Here is a 21,548-nt window from a genome sequence, read left to right as displayed (position 1 = left end):
AAGGAAAGGAACTGCTCATGATCCAAAGCATACCACCTCATCAGTGAAGCATGGTGGTGGTAGTGTCATCATGGTGTGAGCATGTATGGCTGCCAATGGAACTGGTTCTCTTGTATTTATTGATGATGTGACTGCTGACAAAAGCAGCAGGATGAATTCTGAAATGTTTTGGGCAATATTATCTGCTCATATTCAGCCAAATGCTTCAGAACTCATTGGACGGCGCTTCACAGTGCAGATGGACAATGGCCCGAAGCATACTGCGAAAGCAACCAAAGAGTTTTTTAAGGGAAAGAAGTGGAATGTTATGCAATGGCCAAGTCAATCACCTGACCTGAATCCGATTGAGCATGCATTTCACTCGATGAAGACAAAACTGAAGGGAAAATGCCCCAAGAACAAGCAGGAACTGAAGATAGTTGCAGTAGAGGTCTGGCAGAGCATCACCAGGGATGAAACCCAGCGTCTGGTGATGTCTATGCATTCCAGACTTCAGGCTGTAATTGACTGCAAAGTATTTGCAACCAAGTATTAAAAAGTGAAAGTTTGATTTATGATTGTTAATATGTCCCATTACTTTTGGTCCCTTAAAAAGTGGGAGGCACATATACAAACTGTTGTAATTCCTACACCGTTCACCTGATTTGGATGTAAATACCCTCAAATTAAAGATGAAAGTCTGCAGTTAAAGCACATCATGTTTGTTTAATTTCAAATCCATTGTGGTGGTGTACAGAGCCAAAAAGATTAGAATTGTGTCGATGTCCCAATATTTATGGACCTGACTGTATGTGTTTGTGTGTGTGTACATGTGTTTGTCTGTATGTCTGTTTGTATGTGTGTGTTTTAATGTGTGTGTGTGTGTGTACATGTATTTGTCTGTATGTTTGTTTGTATGTATGTGTGTGTTTTAATGTGTGTGTGTGTGTACATGTGTTTGTTTGTACGTGTGTGTGTGTATACAAGTGTTTATGTGTCTGTGTGCGTGTACACATGTGTTTGTAAATGTGTGTTTTATTGTGTGGGTTTGTTTGTGTATGTGTGTGTGTGTGTTTATATGTGTGTATGTGTGTATGTTACTTTTAAACCTAACCCCTATTCCTGTACTATTAGAACTGCTTTTTTAGGGCTTGGCCAAAAAAAGCAGCAAGGACTGACGCTCCTCTGAAAAGCAATCTGCACCTTAAAGTAGCTGCGATAGGTCTGGACTCAATCAATATTTAACTTGTGCGCAGGGGATATATTAGTTACATAGTTACATAGTTAGTGAGGTTGAAAAAAGACATCAGTCCATCCAGTTCAACCTATGATGCGTGTGTGTGTTTGCTTTAACCGTACATTGTATACCCCTGTATGTTGTGGTCTTTAAGGTGTCCATCTAATAGTTTTTTGAAACTATCAATGCTCCCTGCTGATACGACTGCTTGTGGAAGAGAATTCCACATCCTTACCGTTCTTACAGTGAAGAACCCCCTACGCACTTTAAGGTTAAACCGCCTTTCCTCAAGTTTTAGTGAGTGGCCACGTGTCTTATTGTATCTCCTTTCTCTGAATAGTTTGTTCCTTATGCTCGGGTCACCAGTACAGTATTTGTACATTTATATCATATCCCCCCTCAATCGTCTTTTCTCCAGAGAGAAAAGGTTCAGTGCTTGTAGTCTTTCCTCATAGCTGATGTCCTCCATTCCCCTAATTATTTTTGTTGCCCTTCTCTGGACTTTCTCCAATTCCAGCACATCCTTCCTGAGGACCGGTGCCCAGAACTGGACAGCATACTCCAGATGTGGCCGGACCAGAGTCTTGTAGAGTGGGAGAATAATCTCTTTATTTATGGAGTGAATCCCCTTTTTTATACATCCCAGTATTCTGTTGGCTTTGCTTGCGGCGGCTTGGCATTGCATGCCACTGCCAAGCTTGTTGTCTACCAGTACCCCCAAGTCCTTTTCCATCCTCGGATTGTTTTTTCAGAGGCATTTGCCAGGCAGTAAAGGGAAAAAAATGTTGTCTCCTCACCACCTGTTTTAACCTGGTATATACAGCATCACCACACCGCAACCACCTGGAACGTATACAGTTGCGGGGTGGTTGCAGTGCAGCCCCATTCATCTGGGGGTATACTTTCAGCTGCAGCCACAGCATGTGTACACCCCCAATTGCTGCCTCTGCAGCTAAAGGGGGAGCAGTTGAAGGTGGTAAAAACAGCTCAACCAGGTGTTTTTACCGCCTCCCAACGTCACATGTGAACTAGACTTGGTTTACATCTGTGTGGAGGCGTGCTGCCCTACCCGCAGAGATGGAGTGAAAGAAGTCCCTGACCCTTTTTTTAAAATGGCGCTGCACCAAAAACACCCCGCGTTTGCCAATGTTTGGGGTATCATTAGGAATTAATGGCACCCTTATGGTGTTAGTAATGAGTGTGATTTTGCGTGCGTTCCGCGACACGCAGTAATGTGAACCCAGCCTTGGACAGGGGGGGCCTCAAGACAAAAATACTTTTCATGGGCGCCCTGACTGGAAGAAGGTTGAGAAACGCTGGTCCAGACCATTGTCTTTCCATTGCTAAATAGTGCAATTATGTATAGGACAATTAAACTGACCTTTGTCTAATGATAGCAGTACTACTTTGTGCTTCGTTTATGTCCTTCAATACAGTCATAGATATGGGAATACCAATACAAGTATTTCAGTTAAAGCACATCTCTTGCCATTTATTCTTTACAAACACGTTTTATGTTAAAGCATTACATATTTTACATCTGTTCCTAGATTTTGAAATAAATACACCTGATATTTTTGGAAGAACATGTCTACATGCTGCAGCAGCAGGAGGGTAAGTTAATTGTTGTTTATGTAGATAAGCAAATAAACCCAAAAATGATAATATACAATATGGATGCTCAACTACATAGATAGATATATAGCTTATGTTTTAGTAAAGTTTGCAAACTTGACTAAAGCCTAAACTTAGGTACTTGTTGATTATTAATGGCTTTTACAGTAGATATCCTTGTGATATAAAGAGATTACTTGCAGAACGAGATTTACCATTAGGCATTGTAGACCTGTACCTATGATTCCAACTTTTAGGATGACTTTTCCTTCTGTTCTCCCTAACTTTGTCTGAAAGCAAAAACAATCATGATAAAAAAATGCACAACATAGACAGTAGACATGTGCAGAACAGAAAAATTAATTTAGTTTTGGATGGATTCAGTATGCTACTAATTTCATTTCGGAATTCGTTTAGTTTGGTTTTTGGGATAAGTTTAGTTTAGTTTTGTTAAATTTCATTTAGTTTATAAATTTTTTAAGGAATTCCACATTTTTGGAACGATTTGAATTAGTATCAGTGGAAAAATAATCAACCATTTTGAATTCTGTGTGAAGAATAGCTGGTTGTTAAGCAACAGGCCGTAAAGCTGGCCGCTGCTTCCTTGTACAACAGGTGACTCATCAGATATAAGCGGGCTTTCCAACTGACAACTTTCCAAAGTAAACAAAACAGCGCCTGCAACAGAAAAAACAGCCAAGATTTAAATGAAAAAAAAAAAGGGCATGGATTCCCCCCCAAAATCTATACCAGACCCTTAACCGAGCACGCAGCCTGGCAGGCCAGGAAAGGGAGGGGGGAGCGAGAACCCCCCTTCCTGAAATATACCAGGCCACATGCCCTCAACGTGGGAGGTGGGGGCTCTGCCCCCCCACCCCAAAGCACCTTGTCCCCATGTTGATGGGGATAAAGGAATCTTCCCAACAAACCTGGGCAGTGGTTGTGGGGGTCTGCGGGCAGGGGACTTATCGAAATCTGGGAGCCTCTTTTAACAAGGGGGCTCCCAGATCCCACCCCCCCAATGTGAATGAGTAGGGGTAAATCGTACCCCTACTCATTCGCAAACAAAAATGTCAAAAATAAAGAAAAATATTAGACAGTTTTTGAAAATTCCTTTATTAACTGCTTTAGGACCGCCTGCCGCACATTTACTGCGACAGGCTACTTCTCCTGTGCGAAATGCCCTACGTCGGTCGCGAACCTGGTGCTGGAGGGTGCGCTCCAGCCCCCACTAGATAGCAGAGATGCCGATGCACAGGGCCGGCAGCCGCGATTGCTGCCGGCCACCCTCGATCGCTCCCCGCTGAGAGAGAAGAACTATCAGCTTCTAGTTCTGGTAAACACAGCTAATTAAAGAAAACTATTTCCCTGATGAATATCCATCATCAATCACAATGCTGCTGCCATCGATGGATCTGAAAAAAATGCCAATGTCAGCGAAGGCTTACTGCCTACTGCAGGATCCGCTGTTTAACAGTTCTTATGTAGGTATGGGTCGGTGATGTCACAAGGGGGTGGGTCAACAAGTGACATCACCAGGTGACCCCACACCTTACCTATTTAAGTACTGTCAAATGACAGAGCAGGCATTCGGCAATCAGCCATCCTCGCCAGCGGAGCTTTTTTTTTTTTCAGTTGCCGTGATTGACGATGGATCTACAGCTGGGAGACATTGTTTTCTTTTTTCGTAAAAGAATTGTCAAAAACCTGTGCACTATTTTTATAAATTTTTTACACTTTTTTTGGTGAATTGTTTGAGAAAGTAAAAGTACAATGTATTAGGTGGAGGTGGAATAGGTCTCCTGAAAGGAAGAATTGTTAAGGGAACATCCGAAGGCAGATCAAATAGGAGATAGCCGGACAAATTGTGGTAAGGAGTATCAGAGGATGGGAGAATCTTTCGAGAAGTCATGATGAGAAGCATGGGAGGGAGTGATGATTAAGAGGAGCAAAGAGGGTGGTATGGGTGATATTTTGGGATAAGGTTGGTGATGAACCTTGGGGCAGAGTTGTGAATGGCTTTGTATGTTGTATTTTGAATTTTATTAATTGAAAGCCAATAGAGGGATTGACAAAGAGGGGTGGTGAACACTGAGCATCTAGTAAGGTGGATGAGTCTGGCAGTGGCATTCATGATAGACTGAAGATGGAATGTAAAAGTAGGCCAACAAGGAGTTGAAACAGTCAAAGTAAGATATAACAAGGGAATGAATTGGTAGCTGTGTGGTGGCGTTAGTTAGGGCAGAGCGTATTTTTAAAGATGTCATGAAGACTTTTTTACAGTATATGTTACATTTTTTTTTTTTTTTAAGCCAAATCATTGCTACTTCTTAAAGGACTTTAGCAACTTTAAAAAAGCCAGTCCAGTAATTTTATACTTTTTGATTGCTAAGCAAGAGGGTCTGCCAGCCAAAGTTATATCATCAGTTTATGTGGTATAAAAAAGATAAACGCTGCAGGGGAAAGCAGTGATCTAATCACAGTGGCATTTCTGGGGATTACTGTCCTTTTTTGGATGTTTTAGGCTACATTTGCACTGGTGATTACTCCCGTGCGATCAGCCAAGGTGCAAATTACAGTTGCAAAACACGGCTCGCAGAGCCACACAAGTGTAAACCTAGCCTTAAGGCCCATACACACGATAAGAAAATCTGAAGGGAAATTTCGTCCGAAGACCGATCTCCCGATTTTCGGATTGTTAGTATGGTGCTTTCGACAGCCGACTCCGACTTTTCGGTTGACAAAATCCTGATGTGCGGGCTATATAATTTTTGTCGTCCGTAATACAACGTCCGATTTTCGCCGCATTAGTACAGATTTAGATGGAAAAAAAATCTTAAGAACAAAACTAGGCATGCTCAGAGACGAAAGAACACATACAAAACAATCCAACACATGACATCACTTCTGAAGTAGAATTCTTTCGTACGGGAAAATTCGTATGAAAATCACCTCCACTTTCCACATCAGACTAGCATGCCACAAAAAACGGAAGACAGATTGTTCGATAATCTGATCGTCTGTACAGGGCTTTAGTGAGAGATGTTTGAATAAGGATTTCAGGCAACCCTTGCAACCAGAGTTTAATTTATGGTTACTTACCCTTTAAGATTCTTCCACTTCTAATTTAAAATGAACAGCATTTTCTTCTGATAAACCGAGGAACCTTTAAAAGGTTTTCCGAAATCCTTGCAATGTATAGTATATTGGTAATCTTTTTTTTTTTTTTTTTTTTTTATAAATTTAAGTTATTCTGTAATGCTCTGTACACAAATGCTTTATCTTCAATGTCCACACCACCTGATCCTTCCTCACAGGGGATGTTGCTGTCTATTCAACACTCATGCGCTGCATATCCTCTGTCTTAATAGTTAACTGAATTACTGGTGTTACCAAATGGCATTGCTCAAGATTTGCTCTGAACTACTCATCAGTATGCAATTATATTTTTAATCAAAATCTGATCTAAAGTTGCAAATATTACTAAAATGTTAGACTTTTGAGATACCCTAAAATGCTATATACCAGGTTTTGGGAGACAATTGCCAATTGTTGTCCATTGAATACCAAAGATGAAAGGCAGATCTGCAGATGATAATGAAGAGACTCAATAGTGAAGACATTACATAGAGGCAAAGTTATGTTAAGTAAAGTAAAGTTAAGATATAAGAAGAAAATAACATGGCAGACAATAGACCCTGTTCAAATGCCATATTCTTGGCTATAGCTTTGTAAATCATGTATAAAAATTGTGTTAGGTTAAGGAGTATCCCCTATATTAAAAGTAATTCTTGATGTATAAATACAGGATCTGCCATTGTTAAGATGGTTTTAAAGGACCAAGCTCAAGAGAAAGGATTCTTGTTATAGCTTCACATCTTATTAAGGGACAAGCATTTGTGATACATACACTTGTTTCAGTACAGGAACTTACAAAGTAGTGAAGCAAGCATTTAAAAGCCAGCCCTGGAGCTTGTACCTTCAAAACCACATCAGCAATGGCAGCTTCCATGTGTATACCCTTTAGGATCTGATAGTGCTAATGTTGTCCAGATGCATTGTTTTGGAAGAGCAAGTGCAGAATGCATTAACTTCAAATTATATTGCCTTTCTTTGTGGTCTTTTTCAAAATGTTGACATGAACTACAAACACTTAGGGCAGTGATGGCCAACCTTGGCACCCTAGATGTTTTGGAACTACATTTCCAATGATGCTCATGCAGTCTGCAGTGTAGTTAAGCATCATGGGAAATATAGTTCCAAAACATCTGGGGTGCCAAGGTTCGCCATCACTGACTTAGGGCAACAGAGTAGATTTTTGTGGGTATCGTTGTATAAACCAATTTATAACAAAAGGAGTTATATGTGTGGTATTTCAGATTAAAACTTGATTCCTTGTTTTGTTTGTAGAAATGTTGAGTGCATAGAAGTTTTACAACAAACTGGAGCAGATCAGAGCAAAAAAGACAAATGTGGTCGGTAAGTTAAAATGCTAAAACTGATGTTTGAAAAGCATTCATAATATCACAAATGTGGTCGTAATCTCTAAAGCAGTTTAAGACTTCACGCACACTAGAAGCTAAACACTGCTAAAAATAAAAACGCTGGATAAAAAACGCTAATATTTTAGCACAGTGTGTAAGTTATGTTCAGTAGCATTAGTGTTACAGAGTGGCACCCCCGGCGTCCTTAACAACCAGTTAGTAGCTGGTTGCTAAGAAGCGGGACGGCAAGCTGGCCGCCGCATCCTTAACAACGGATGAGTCATCAGGTGTCAGCAGGGTTCCCCACTGACAGCTGAAATGGAGAAAAAAACAAAACAATATAAAAATAAGAACCCCCCCCCCCCCTCCCAATCCATACCAGGCCCTTCGGGCCCTAACCCCTATTGTTTTAATGCACCTGATACAGTCACTGTCTACCTACCTGCTGGTGTGACTCTGCTTGCAGCCAATGGAGGTAGTGCTGGCATGTTTTTTTTTTTTTTTAAGTTACCTAGTTGATCATTTTACATTTTACTTTTTTTATATGTCTGCTTATACCTAGTTTTTTACTTAGTTGTAGAGGTGATTATACTTTTTTTAGAGTTATTTTGACACTGGTACAGTCATATTGGCCTCCCTTGCCTCAAATAAATTAACTGTGTGGGTTAATAGTGAACTTATTTCTTTTTTAATATCAGCCAATGCTTCTAAGAATAAAAGTGGATTTTATTATAGCTAGATGGCATGAAAGCATTCCATATTACTTGTTGTACCAATCTGTCTACTAGTCAAAACCATGAAATATTAAAAAAAATACACCAACTTTAAAATTAAACATTTTTTATAGTCCATTGAAGGACAAATGAATATATGAATTTTAACACAGGTTAGATTGTTCAGGTTATACTGCTGCTCACAGGAGACTTGAACACTAGAAAACAGAAAAAAATGTTTTGCCAGCCCCCTATAATCCCTCCCCAACTATGATGCTTCAGTTTTTTGCTAGTATTCTAGGATGTTGGAATGCTTTTCCTCAGCTCTGCTAAAAAAAAGTTATATACACTTTGTTACCCAAAGTATTGGGACACCTGCCTTTACACGCACATGAACTTTAATGGCATCCCAGTCTTAGCCGTAGGGTTCAATATTGAGTTGGCTGACCCTTTGCAGCTATAACAGCTTCAACTGTTCTGGGAAGGCTGTCCACAAGTTTTAGGAATGTGTCTATGGGAATGTTTGACCATTCTTCCAGAAGCTCATTGGAGAGAAGGCCTGGCACGCAGTCTGTGCTCTTATTCGTCACAAAGGTGTTCTGTTGGGTTGAGGTCAGGACTCTGTGCAGGTCAGTCAAGTTCCTTCACCCCAAACTTGCTCATCCATTTACCCCTCTGCTTTTACAGCATCCCATTGTGCATTTTCCCAACTGTCTGGGTTTTCCATATCCAGAGATCTCTGATTCTTACCTTAGTGGGAGCCTATCATTGGGAACTGCATCCTATGTAAACTCAAATTCTTCCTCACAGGGGATGTTTTTTCTCCTTTTGTCTTTACTCCTCTTGTGCTGCTTGATATTGCTCAACCCTATCCCTCTCTTGAGGGAACCTTTGGTCGACAAGGTCCACAGGATTCAGTTCCTGGTGCTTCCTTTGCCAGTGAGGACAATGGACATTGTATTACTGGCTACACGTGTTCAGTTAGGCAAACCTAAAAGCATCTATTTGTGTTCATCATATGACTACTATGCAAATCCTAAAAAAGGCCTATTTGCACAATGTTGGGTGGGCAATAAATATATATAGTAAAAGGGAAAAACAATGATCTTGCTAAGTATTATTGAAAGCCTGAAACTACTTTAACAAAGCTTTTAACAATAATATATTTATTTTTAGGACACCCTTGCATTATGCATCTGTGAACTGCCACTTCCACTGTATTGAGGCTTTGGTGAACTCTGGTGCAAACGTGAATGAAGCAGATGATTGGGGCCGGACATCTTTGCACTATGCTGCTGCTTCAAATATTGGCCGCAAGTAAGTGAAACACATTTGAATCTACAGTATGTGCTAGATTGATTTGTATGTATGCGAACAACACTGTCAAGTGTGTTTTTTTTATATACTTCTTTTTGCTTTTATTTTTTCACTGTGATTGGTATAATTTACTTGTAAAATATCTTATACCATAGCTGGACAACTTAATTTTTATCTAAAAAATAATGGTGCAGTGTTCCTAAACAATATTGTGAACAATAGTAACTAATTCTTATGATAACAAAAATTTAAACAATCAGCTAAATCAAACACAATGCAGATGAGTTGACTCATGCAAGCCGAATGTATGTATTAAACTCTAATTGTAGATGTAAGCCACAAAGTGCCCAAATCAATATATAAACCTATGCACAATGATATAAAAATGTGCATATATGAAATAATCAAAATCTCAGTGCATTATACAAAAAAACATATATCAAGTCCACAGCTTTGTGAAAGTACACATATTAAATAAAGGTGCATAGATGTTGAATATTCTGCTCCGTGTTCACCAGTGCTCAAAAACTGAAAAAAGGTGCTCCTTCAACCAAATAAATTGGCCTCTTAAAAGACACAATGGATCCCTATTACAGAGATCAAAGCCGCTTAGGAGGAAGTAACCACGGATGCAGGTAATTCAAAAGCCGAATCTCCAAAACCTTGCAGGGATAGGCTCCATTTATCCAGAGATCATATATGAAACAGGGAGAAACCTCATAGTGTAAATCAGCCAATTGTTTATTTAAAAGCAATAAAATTTACACTTACATCGAGGTTAAAAAATGTAAAGCATGAGTCAATATCTCTAGTGGCGGTGTCACCTGTCTGTCAATAGGTTTTTGAAGAGGAAGTGACACCGGAAATAGATTTTCTCATTAAAAAAAAAATTATTATTTTTTGAGCAAAGACGTGCTTATCATACACAATCCAATGTGGAAGCTGGCTCATCAGTAATGAGCAAATCGTCACCCTCCCGCGAGATATGATTTTTAAATGAAGTTTAACTATTAAATGATCCCATATATGAATCTAATGGACATCGTTGCCATCTAGCGGATATGATATAAACCTACACACCTGAATATCGGATTCTATTTCTTCTATTCTATCTTAGGCACAAAGGGACCTGGCTATGTCATACGTATTTAACCCTTAGGAGTCTGACTGGTCTTTAAAGGTGGGAAGGATCCTTTCTTGCTTGATGTGAAAGCTTGAAGGCACTTTGGGAACAAAATTATGGCTCAGTTGCTGAGCCCCTTTATTAAAAAAAATTCCTACATCTTAGGACTTGAATCTCAGTGATTCTCAAAGCTGAAATAATTGCTACTAGAGCTAGTCTTCAAAGTCAGATTCAGAATAAACCAAGATTCAACAGGAGAAAAACTGGGGCTTGCCAGGACAATAAGAAACAGAGATAGAACCCACTGAGAAAATCTGTTCTTCTGGGGGGTAGTCTTAACTTCCCCACAGCCTTTAAAAAGTGAACCACTAGGATCCTCTGCCCATCTAGAGTTTGATGTTAGAGATCTGAACCTAGAGGATGTTTAGATTTACACCCAGATCCAGGCCCACCTGGAGAAATTTTTAGCAGTTGAGGGGTCTGCAGATGGAGAAGATTGAAGGCTCTTCCTAAAACAAAGGCAACAAACTTCTCACAAACCCTGTGATATACTGCGCTGGTAGATGCTTTTCTAGCTCTGAGCAGTATAGATACCACTGAGAAATAACAGCCTAAAGCTAAAAAGTTTTGCCTATCAACCGCCAGGCCTTGAGATGAAGATGATCTGGATGGGGTTAAAGAACTTGGCCCTGAACCAGCTATGCTGTTGGAGATACTTGCAGGGAGATTGTAATGCAGATGCTGAGCTGGGCAAGAAAGGAGAACTAGGTATAAAAAAAAGAACAAAACTCTCATGTGCTCGAATAGAAGCCATGCTATTCGAAACAAAGGCGCCCATTCCTGCAGATGCTTGGCAAGGGTACCTGTAGGAGAACTGGAGGAGCTTGTTCTTGTGAAGGGATGCAAAGAGGACCGCATGAGATTTACCCCACTGGATGCAAAAGTAGTTGAAGAGTTTTGCGCTGCAGGACCACTCGTTATTTATGAAGTGACAAGATAGATGGCTGGGATGTTCATTGCCTGTAGGTCTTCCATATTTCTCTCTGCTCACTTCAGGGTGGGAGTCACCTTGATGCACAAACTCTGGCTTTGTGTTCCATTCTAACTCTGCACAAAAAACACTGCCATTGTACATCTGGAGAAGGACTGCCTTCGCCTGCATATTTGGGGAAAAGGTCCTCATGGCTTCTCAAGTCATATGGGACCTAAAAGGTGGCAGGTACTGTGATTTATGGGGTTCGTCTGCCACCAGAGACCCCTTGCACTTAGTGGGGCAATCCTATTGAGCTGATGGAGAGAAGCTCTATCCCACTGGGCTAGGAGACCCTCTAAAAAGGCTTCAGATGCCACTGGGCCTATTTACAATTGGGAATCAGGAAGAGAGCTACACAAAAGCTTCAAGAAATGAGATGCTGGGAAGAGAATGTTGGCGAGGGCTGTTTGAATATTCCATTCTTCCTGAAAGTGTATCTTAATTTTTGGCATAAATGGAAAAGCTGCTAAATGTTTCTCTAGCTGTGGATAATAATGGAGGGCTTACTGGAGACACCTCTGAGGTTCTTCTCATTGAATGGCCTCCTTAATGGCCAATATATATGGCTGTTGGGCCAAAGTCAAATATTGAAAGAGTTAAGTCTCGCTCTTCACTCTTCTCCTTCTCCAGTTCCTCCTCCCCAGAGACTAATTGAGGCTGCGCTGGTCGTATTTCCTATAATGTTGAAGCTGACAGCTGAACGCTTGAACTATGATTCTTGACTTGTGACAGGTAGTAACAGTGGTGCCTTTGGCTGATGAAATTGGGCTGCCAGGCCAACCAAGAATTCCTATAATACTTGTCGCATGAGAGACATAATTTCTTTCATTCAGCATTTTTGCTTCCAGCTGTATCTGCAAATTAGGAGGGACACATTTGTTTGTCAAGCAGGAGAATAGCCCCACATACCAAGCATTTTCCATAAGTGGAATGCCTTGGGAAGGGAGGTGAATGATACCTAGTAAAGCAACTTGTGTAATGGCATGAGAATTGTGCAATTTGGAAGATGAGGGATCATGGCATCTAGGTAATCAGCAATTATCTCTGGATCTTTTGTCTGAAGTGTTGTAAGCAGAGCTGCAAGCAGGCAGAATGCAACAGTTAGAGGCAGTCTTCTGGTTCTGAGGGAAATGCTAAACTGCCAGAACCGTACCCTTCCCTAACATAAGTCTGAGGTTCTTTTTCAGGCAGAGTACTTATCATGTAACTGATAAAGGTAAATAAAAGGTAAATAAAGGTAAATATAGAAGCTCAGAAAAAAAAACACAAGTGAAGCTTGCAAGGAACATATATATTTATACATATAGAACGTACCAGAACAGGCATATAAGGAAAGCCTTGGAAAGAGACTGACAGGCCATAAATATACTAGTGATGTTGCCTTATTAGAGCAGGCTTCCCCCATCTTATTGGGCCACCATAGTCAGGAAGCCCTAACCATCCACAAGATGGCTGCCATGGCCCTAAGCAGGGCTGGATTAAGAGCATCATGGGCTTGGTGCTGAGGATTTTGAAGGGCCTTAAGGGCCGTGCCATGGCATGCACCCAGAGGAGGAAGGGTGCAGCCATGCATGCCTAATTCCACATGGGATGCTGTCTCTGAAGCCCATAATCACATCCATGCATCGGCAACTGTCCCTCCTTGTCCGGCCTTCGTGCTGTGTGGGGAGGTTCTGAGGGAGCTGCCTGGGGAAGCGAGCATAGAAGCCAGACTTCTGTGTTTACAAGTGACAGAAGAGCGGTAACAGTGAATATGGCCAACCTGGGGCCTATATAAAGGTAGGGGCCTGGAGCTGCAGCTTCAATAGCCCCTATGTTAATCTGGCCCTGGCCCTAAGCCCACTCAGCATAATGATCTCACAGGCAGGAGGGGCACAACCTGTAAGTAATGCATGCTGCAGAGATAAGGCAGAGAGGCAGATGAAGTGGAGGAGCGCATGAAGTAGATAAAAAAAGGGGATCATAGATGGGAGACAGAATGGCAGAAAAAGAGCATGGAGCAGGTACAGAAAATGACAGAAAAAAACCGCAAAGCAAAAAATTAGAACTAAAACTTCATCCAAGAGAGACTGCATCTGGATAAATGCCATTATCAGAAGTAGGTAAGAGAAATGGTTGGCAAAAACATTAGTCTGATAGAATGTTGAGGATAAAAGAGAGAATGAGGGTGTTTTGTCTGAGGGAGACATTTATGGGAGACGTTAGTCCTGTGAGTAGTTAAGGACAAAATTAACTACAACATGTGTGCTACCCTGTTGACCCCAGCATAGTGTATTTTCAGTAAGCTTTGAATTATTGTACACTGAATGTACAGTATGTCACAAAAGTGAGTACACCCCTCACATTTTTGTAAGTATTTTATTATATCTTTCATATGCAACACTGAAGAAATGACACTTTGCTACAATGTAAAGTAGTGAGTGTACAGCTTGTAGTGTGAATTTGCTGTCCCCTCAAAATAACTCAACGCACAGCCAGTAATGTCTAAACCACTGGCAACAAAAGTGAGTACACCCCTAAGTTAAAATGTCCAAAGCGGGCCCAAAGTGACAATATTTTGTGTGGCCACTATTATTTTTCCAGCACTGCCTTAACCCTCTTGGGCATGGAGTTCACCAGAGCTTTACAGGTTGCCACTGGAGTCCTCTTCCACTCCTCCATGACAAAATCACGGTGCTGGTGGATGTTAGAGACCTTGCACTCCTCCACCTTCCGTTTGCCAGCTTCCCACAGATGCTCAATAGGGTTTAGGTCTGGAGACATGCTTGGCCAGTCCATCACCTTTAGCCTCATCTTCTTTAGCAAGGCAGTGGTCATCTAGGAGGTGTGTTTGGGGTCGTTATCATGTTGTTCAGTCTCCGAAGGGAGGGGATCATGCTCTGCTTCAGTATGTCACAGTACATATTGGTATTGATAGTTCCCTCAATGAACTGTAGCTCCCCAGTGGTGGCAGCACTCATGCAGCCCCAGACCATGACACTCCCACCACAATGCTTGACTGTAAGCAAGACACACTTGTCTTTGTACTCCTCTCCTGCTTGCCGCCACACATCCTTGACACCATCTGAACCAAATAGGTTTATCTTGGTCTCCTCAGACCACAGGACATGATTCCAGTAATCCATGTCCTTAGTCTGCCTGTCTTCAGAAAACTGTTTGCAGGCTTTCTTCTGCTTTCTTGTGCATCATCTTTAGAAGAGGCTTCCTTCTGGAACGACAGCCATACAGACCAATTTGATGCAGTGTGCGGCGTATGGTCTGAGCACTGATAGGCTGACCCTTCACCCCTTCAACCTCTGAAGCAATGCTGGCAGCACTCATACATCTACAAAGTATTTCCCAAAGACAACCTCTGGATATGACACTGAGCACGTGCACTCAAGTTCTTTGGTAAACCATGGCGAGGCTTGTTCTGAATGGAACCTGTCCTGGTAAATCGCTGTATGGTCTTGGCCACTGTGCTTCAGCTCAGTTTCAGGGTCTTGGCAATCTTCCTATAGCCTAGGTCATCTTTATGTAGAGCAACAATTCTTTTTTTCAGATCCTCAGAGAGTTCTTTGCCATGAGCTGCCATGTTGAACTTCCAATGACCAGTATGAGAGAGTGAGAGCGATAACACCAAATCTAACACACCCGCTCCCCATTCACACCTGAAGCCTTGTAACACTAATGAGTTACATGACACCAGGGAGGGAAAATGGCTAAATAGGCCCAATTTGGACATTTCCACTTAGGGCTGTACTCACTTTTGTTGCCAGTGGTTTAGACATTAATGGATGTGTGTTGAGTTATTTTGAGGGGACAGCAAATTTACACTGTTATATAAGGCTGTACGCTCACTACTTTACATTGTAGCAAAGTGTCATTTCTTCAGTATTGTCACATGAAAAGATATAATAAAAAATGTATTCTTTTTTTTTAGAGGGATCCCCCAATTAGAGACCTCCTGTGGCTAAAAACATTCACTGTGCATCGGCATTGCCATTTGCACATTGCCCCATACACATTGCCACTTTCTGCACATTACACTATATATTGCACTTTTTGCACATTGTATTATTGCATCTTTTGCACATTGTATTATTAACTTAGCACATAGGCACCTTTGTATGAAGCCTTTACTGCTTGTATGTGTATTCTTATGTATTTTATGAATTTTTTATGCACATGTTAGATATAACTTTATAGTACCATATATACACCTCAATATTGTGTTTGTTTATATGCTAACCATTTTTTTGTTTACAAAAAGATTTTTAATCAACATTTCACTTAATTATTTACACATAGTTTATATTTTACAATAGGCAGTGCTACCACTCACTTGCACATTGGCACTTTGTCACATTTTATGGGACACTACCACCAGGTGGTAGTCCACAGTGAGGGCAGCAGCCACACGTTATCAACTTTATACACCTCATATACTTTTCAGGTCCGTAGCGCAGGTCAACCCTATTTTTTATCACATTAATGGCTGTGTGTTGAGTTAATTTGAGGGGAAAGCAAATCTACACTGTTATACAAGCTGTACATTCACTACTTTACATTGTAGCAAAGTGTCATTTCTTCAGTGTTGTCACATGAAAAAATATAATAAAATATTTACAAAAATGTGAGGGGTGTATTAACTTTTGTGAGATACTGTTTGACTAAATATGTACAGTAAATGCTTTTGGATAATCATAACATAATTAATGGGTGAGAGAGGTTAGAAAAGGAGGCATTTGCCAAGGTTGTTTCATGCAGTAGAGTGCAGGAGCTTTAGAGTGACAGTCCCTGTGACTGTGATAACTAAATAAAAATTCTGAAGGAATCTACACAACAATCATATTACAGACATTGGCTTTACAAATTATCAAAGAAACCTGTAAATGCCCAATACTACCTGGAATCATTGTGTCTCATTGGTAAATACCTATAGTGCAACATGGAAAGGTGTGCCAATGATATAATATGACACATTTATTGTTTTCAAGGAGAAGAATAATTGTGGGAAGAGGACATGAAAATACAGAAGAAGCTGATTTATCCTCTCCTGTAAAAGAAAAAGAAGCAGCCAAGTAAGTTATCCATGCTAAGCAATAAGACAATGCCATTCTTTATCAAAATATTTTAAAGGACTTCCTACAAGTATGTTAGCTTGCTACATGATGGAGCTCTTGACCCATACCCATACCCACACACAGGGCCGCCGCCTAGGGCGCACTGCTAGCTAGGGTGCAGCTAAGGCCATTGTCACATTCTTCTTCTGTCAACTCCTCTTCCCAGGTGGATGTCACCTCTAGAGAGGGGGCAGTGTGTACAGGAAGGGGGGTGTAGGGTTAAAGGGGATCAGTGTTTATAGGAAGGGGTATAGGGTTAAAGGGGGCAGTGTATATAGGAAGGAGGGCAGTGTGTGTAGGAAGGGGGGTGTAGGGTTAAAGGGGGGCAGTGTGTATAGAAAGGAGGGAAGTGTGTATAAGAAGGGGGTGTAGGGTTAAATGGGGCAATGTGTACAGGAAGTGAGATGTAGGGTTAAAGGGGGGCAGTGTGTATAGGAAGGGGGTGTAGGGTTAAAGGGGGCAGTGTGTATAGGAAGGGGTGTGTAGGGTTAAAGGGGAGCAGTCTGTATCGGAAGGGGGTGTAGGGTTAAAGGGGGGCAGTGTGTATAGGAAGGGGGTGTAGGATATAGGAAGGGGGTGTATGGTTAAAGGGGGCAGTGTGTACAGGAATGGGGATGTAGGGTTAAAGGGGGGCAGTGTGTATAGGAAGGGGGTGTAGGGTTAAAGGGGGGCGGTGTGTATAGGAAGGGGTGTAGGGTTAAATGAGGGCAGTATGTATAGGAAGGGGGGCAGTGTGTATAAGAAGGGGGTGTAGGGTTAAAGGCGGGTGTAGCATTAAAGGGGGGCAGTGTGTGTAGGAAGGGGGTGTAGAATTAAAGAGGGCAGTGTATACATTAAGGAGAGTGCAGAGTTCAAAGGGGGGGCATTATGTGCAGGAAAGGGGGGAAATGTGTACAGTTTTTTTTTTTCTTTTGAGGGGGGGTGCAAGTAGCTGGTCTTGCCTAGGGCGCAAAATAGTCTAGCACCGGCCCTGCCCACACATGACAGTGTACATGCAGCCAGCAACATTTGGATGTCACCAGGTCCTTGGTTGGCTGTATTTGGTTCCTTGCTCTTTTCCCAACCTTGGATGTGGAAAAGCTTTTGGCAATTTTGTGGCAATTTTAACTTGATTTTCATGGATCATGGTAACATACCACCAATGGTTTCTATCTAAACCATAAAAAAATCAAAACTGTTGGTGATCAGACATACACCTTGATCAAATCAGGCATTTTTGCTGTCAAACAGTCAAACTGGCAAAAATGCCTATTATACTGGCAGCCATAAACAATGTTTAGCCTCCTGGCTAGGTTTTTCTCTGTCCTAGTCTCTTTCCAATCTGATTCAGATTGCTGTCTATTCAGGCACAGACAGGCCTTCAGCTTCTTCAGCAGCACATGCCATGGACAGTACCCCTATTTGAGTGTATTCTTTTTTCTGGACAAACGCACCTGTCCTTAACCACTTTTGGACCAGAAGGATTTTCCCCCCTTAATGACCAGGCCATTTTTTGCGATTCGGCACTGCGTTACTTTAACGGAAAATGGTGCGGTCGTGCGACGCTGTACCGAAATAAAATTGATGTCCTTTTTTTCCCCACAAATAGAGCTTTCTTTTGGTATTTGATCACCTGTGATTTTAATTTTTTTGTGCTATAAACAAAAAAAGAGCGTAATTTCTGAAAAAAAAAATAATAAAAAAATTCACACTCTGCTACAGTGACTTGCGAAAGTATTCGGCCCCCTTGAACTTTGCGACCTTTTGCCACATTTCAGGCTTTAAACATAAAGCTATAAAACTGTAATTTTTTGTGAAGAATCAACAAGTGGGACACAATCATGAAGTGGAACGAAATTTATTGGATATTTCAAACTTTTTTAACAAATAAAAAACTGAAAAATTGGGCGTGCAAAATTATTCAGCCCCCTAAGTTAATACTTTGTAGCGCCACCTTTTGCTGCGATTACAGCTGTAAGTCGCTTGGGGTATGTCTCTATCAGTTTTGCACATCGAGAGACTGAAATTTTTGCCCATTCCTCCTTGCAAAACAGCTCGAGCTTAGTGAGGTTGGATGGAGAGCGTTTGTGAACAGCAGTTTTCAGTTCTTTGCACAGATTCTCGATTGGATTCAGGTCAGGACTTTGACTTGGCCATTCTAACACCTGGATATGTTTATTTGTGAACCATTCCATTGTAGATTTTGCTTTATGTTTTGGATCATTGTCTTGTTGGAAGACAAATCTCTGTCCCAGTCTCAGGTCTTTTGCAGACTTCATCAGGTTTTCTTCCAGAATGGTCCTGTATTTGGCTCCATCCATCTTCACATGAATTTTAACCATCTTCCCTGTCCCTGCCGAAGAAAAGCAGGCCCAAACCATGATGCCGCCACCACCACCATGTTTGACAGTGGGGATGGTGTGTTCAGGGTGATGAGCTGTGTTGCTTTTACGCCAAACATAACGTTTTGCATTGTTGTCAAAAAGTTCGATTTTGGTTTCATCTGACCAGAGTACCTTCTTCCACATGTTTGGTGTGTCTCCCAAGTGGCTTGTGGCAAACTTTAAACGACACTTTTTATGGATATCTTTAAGAAATGGCTTTCTTCTTGCCACTCTTCCATAAAGGCCAGATTTGTGCAGTATACGACTGATTGTTGTCCTATGGACAGTCTCCCACCTCAGCTGTAGATCTCTGTAGCTCATCCAGAGTGATCATGGGCTTCTTGGCTGCATCTCTGATCAGTCTTCTCCTTGTATGAGCTGAAAGTTTAGAAGGACGGCCAGGTCTTCGTAGATTTGCAGTGGTCTGATACTCCTTCCATTTCAATATAATCGCTTGCACAGTGCTCCTTGGGATGTTTAAAGCTTGGGAAATCTTTTTGTATCCAAATCCGGCTTTAAACTTCTCCACAACAGTATCTCGGACCTGCCTGGTGTGTTCCTTGTTCTTCATGATGCTCTCTGCGCTTTAAAACGGACCTCTGAGACTATCACAGTGCAGGTGCATTTATACGGAGACTTGATTACACACAGGGGGATTCTATTTATCATCATTAGTCATTTAGGTCAACATTGGATCATTCAGAGATCCTCACTGAACTTCTGGAGAGAGTTTGCTGCACTGAAAGTTAAGGGGCTGAATAATTTTGCACGCCAATTTTTCAGTTTTTTATTTGTTAAAAAAGTTTGCAATATCCAATAAATTTCGTTCCACTTCATGATTGTGTCCCACTTGTTGTTGATTCTTCACAAAAAATTACAGTTTATATCTTTATGTTTGAAGCCTGAAATGTGGCAAAAGGTCACAAAGTTCAAGGGGGCCGAATAATTTCGCAAGGCACTGTATATAACACCCCCCCAAAAAAAATAAAAAATCTATTTTTTTCTTCCTTTTATGCCAATTTGTATTCTGCTACATATTTTTGGTAAAAAAAAAAATCGCAATAGGCATATTTAGATTGGTTTGCACAAAAGTTATCGCGTCTACAAACTAGGGTAAAGATTTATGTAATTTTAATTTATTTTTTTTTTTTACTAGTACTGGCGGCGATCTGCGATTTTTGTCAGATGTGACAGTACCTTCTCTTCTCCTTCCTACCTGTATAACACAGATGATGGCCCTCCAGAACCACTCTACATCCTCCAGCACAGCTTTCTTACTATATCCACCAGTCCCCAACAACAGCACAGCAGCAAGTTAGAACAGACTTAGGCTTCATGTACACTTGCATGTCATTTGCCACGGCCACAAGATAATGCAAAGCACGCCAAAATGGCATTTTGCATTTTCCTGCAGCCAGCGGTCAAAACGTTCCTATTCTGAATGCAATTCTTCTGAGTTCAGGAGAAGGAGGTTGAAGCTCACCTAACTGCAACAGCTCCTAAACTCTGCCAAAAACCTATGTGTGTATGGAGTTGAGTTTAGGAGCTTTGGCAAGAAAAAAAAAGAAACGCCAAAAGCTTTTAAACTCGAGTTTAGAAGCTGTAGAGTATATGAAGCCTTAAAAGCTATTCTTGTTCTTTCCCCCCCTGCAAGAGGTGGGTGAGTGTTGTCTGTAACATAGAGGGTAGGCTATGCTGTCTTTGAGGGGCCAGTATCAAGCTATTTGTAGTGTTAGAGTGGCAAAAGTGGTACCAAAAATTCTTGGCTATTGTAATGTTCTGGTACCTCTGGTACCCTTGTCTCCATATTTCTCCTCTGCTAATTGCGTCCCATCTTGTGTAACAAGGGACGCATATACCTTTAAGACCGGATGACATCATTGCCGGGCGCCGCTATGAGCGGCTATTTCAATCGCCGGTTTGCTCTCACTCATGGCTCGTTCATCCGCCATGGTTGGAGCGTCCCGCTCTCTGAAGTCAGCATACCAGATCTACACGTTCCTGTATCTCGCTGCCTGAACCTGTTTTCGGATCCTGTGTCTCGCCACCCGATCACCCCTGGCATGCTGTATTCACCTTCACCCTTTCAGACCACATGTTCACCGCACCTATTCCTGTGAAGTCGGAGCTGCTGACATTCTCCCTTGCTGAACTGAAGCCGGAAACCTCGCTGGTGATCCGTATCTCGCTACGGGATCACCTCTCTCCAATGGACACTGTTACTACTAACCTATCTAAGTGATAAGTACCCCACAGGGGATTCTTACTAACCAATCTCTTACTGTCATCTACTGCAATTACCAAGACTATCTGTATCTATCTATTCACTATCATCTGCATAGACTGTTAGCTCTTGGGACTACCTTCAACTATCCTTGCACTAGGTTACTCTGTCTAAGTATACTCCATCTGTGTCCTCTTACCATCTGCACTATACTTGACATCAGAACCTAGCTGCTTTACCATCACCTGCAACTCTCCTAATACTACTTCTAGTGCTCACCATACAATAGCCTGTCTCTCATCTATACATCCTCATATACTCTATCCCTCCATTAAACGTCTATTAATATATATATG

At 41.4% G+C, this 21,548-nt stretch overlaps 1 protein-coding gene across 1 annotated transcript in view; it reads left to right on the top strand.

Moving 5' to 3' along the window:
* Window positions 1–21,548, top strand: part of ANKRD44 (ankyrin repeat domain 44) — a 234,646-nt gene that overhangs the window by 106,080 nt on the left and 107,018 nt on the right. The window contains exons 12-15 of the mRNA XM_082261307.1: window positions 2,767–2,830; window positions 7,241–7,309; window positions 9,204–9,344; window positions 16,480–16,563. Coding sequence (XP_082117433.1) covers window positions 2,767–2,830; window positions 7,241–7,309; window positions 9,204–9,344; window positions 16,480–16,563 — 358 coding nt within the window. The remainder of the gene's footprint in view (window positions 1–2,766; window positions 2,831–7,240; window positions 7,310–9,203; window positions 9,345–16,479; window positions 16,564–21,548) is intronic.

This window comes from Pelophylax lessonae (genome assembly GCF_965119305.1).
Source record: "Pelophylax lessonae genome assembly, chromosome: 6".
In the NCBI taxonomy this organism is placed as follows: domain Eukaryota; kingdom Metazoa; phylum Chordata; class Amphibia; order Anura; family Ranidae; genus Pelophylax; species Pelophylax lessonae.
The sequence above is the reverse complement of the archived record's forward strand: the minus strand, read 5'-3'. Positions and strand labels throughout refer to the sequence as shown.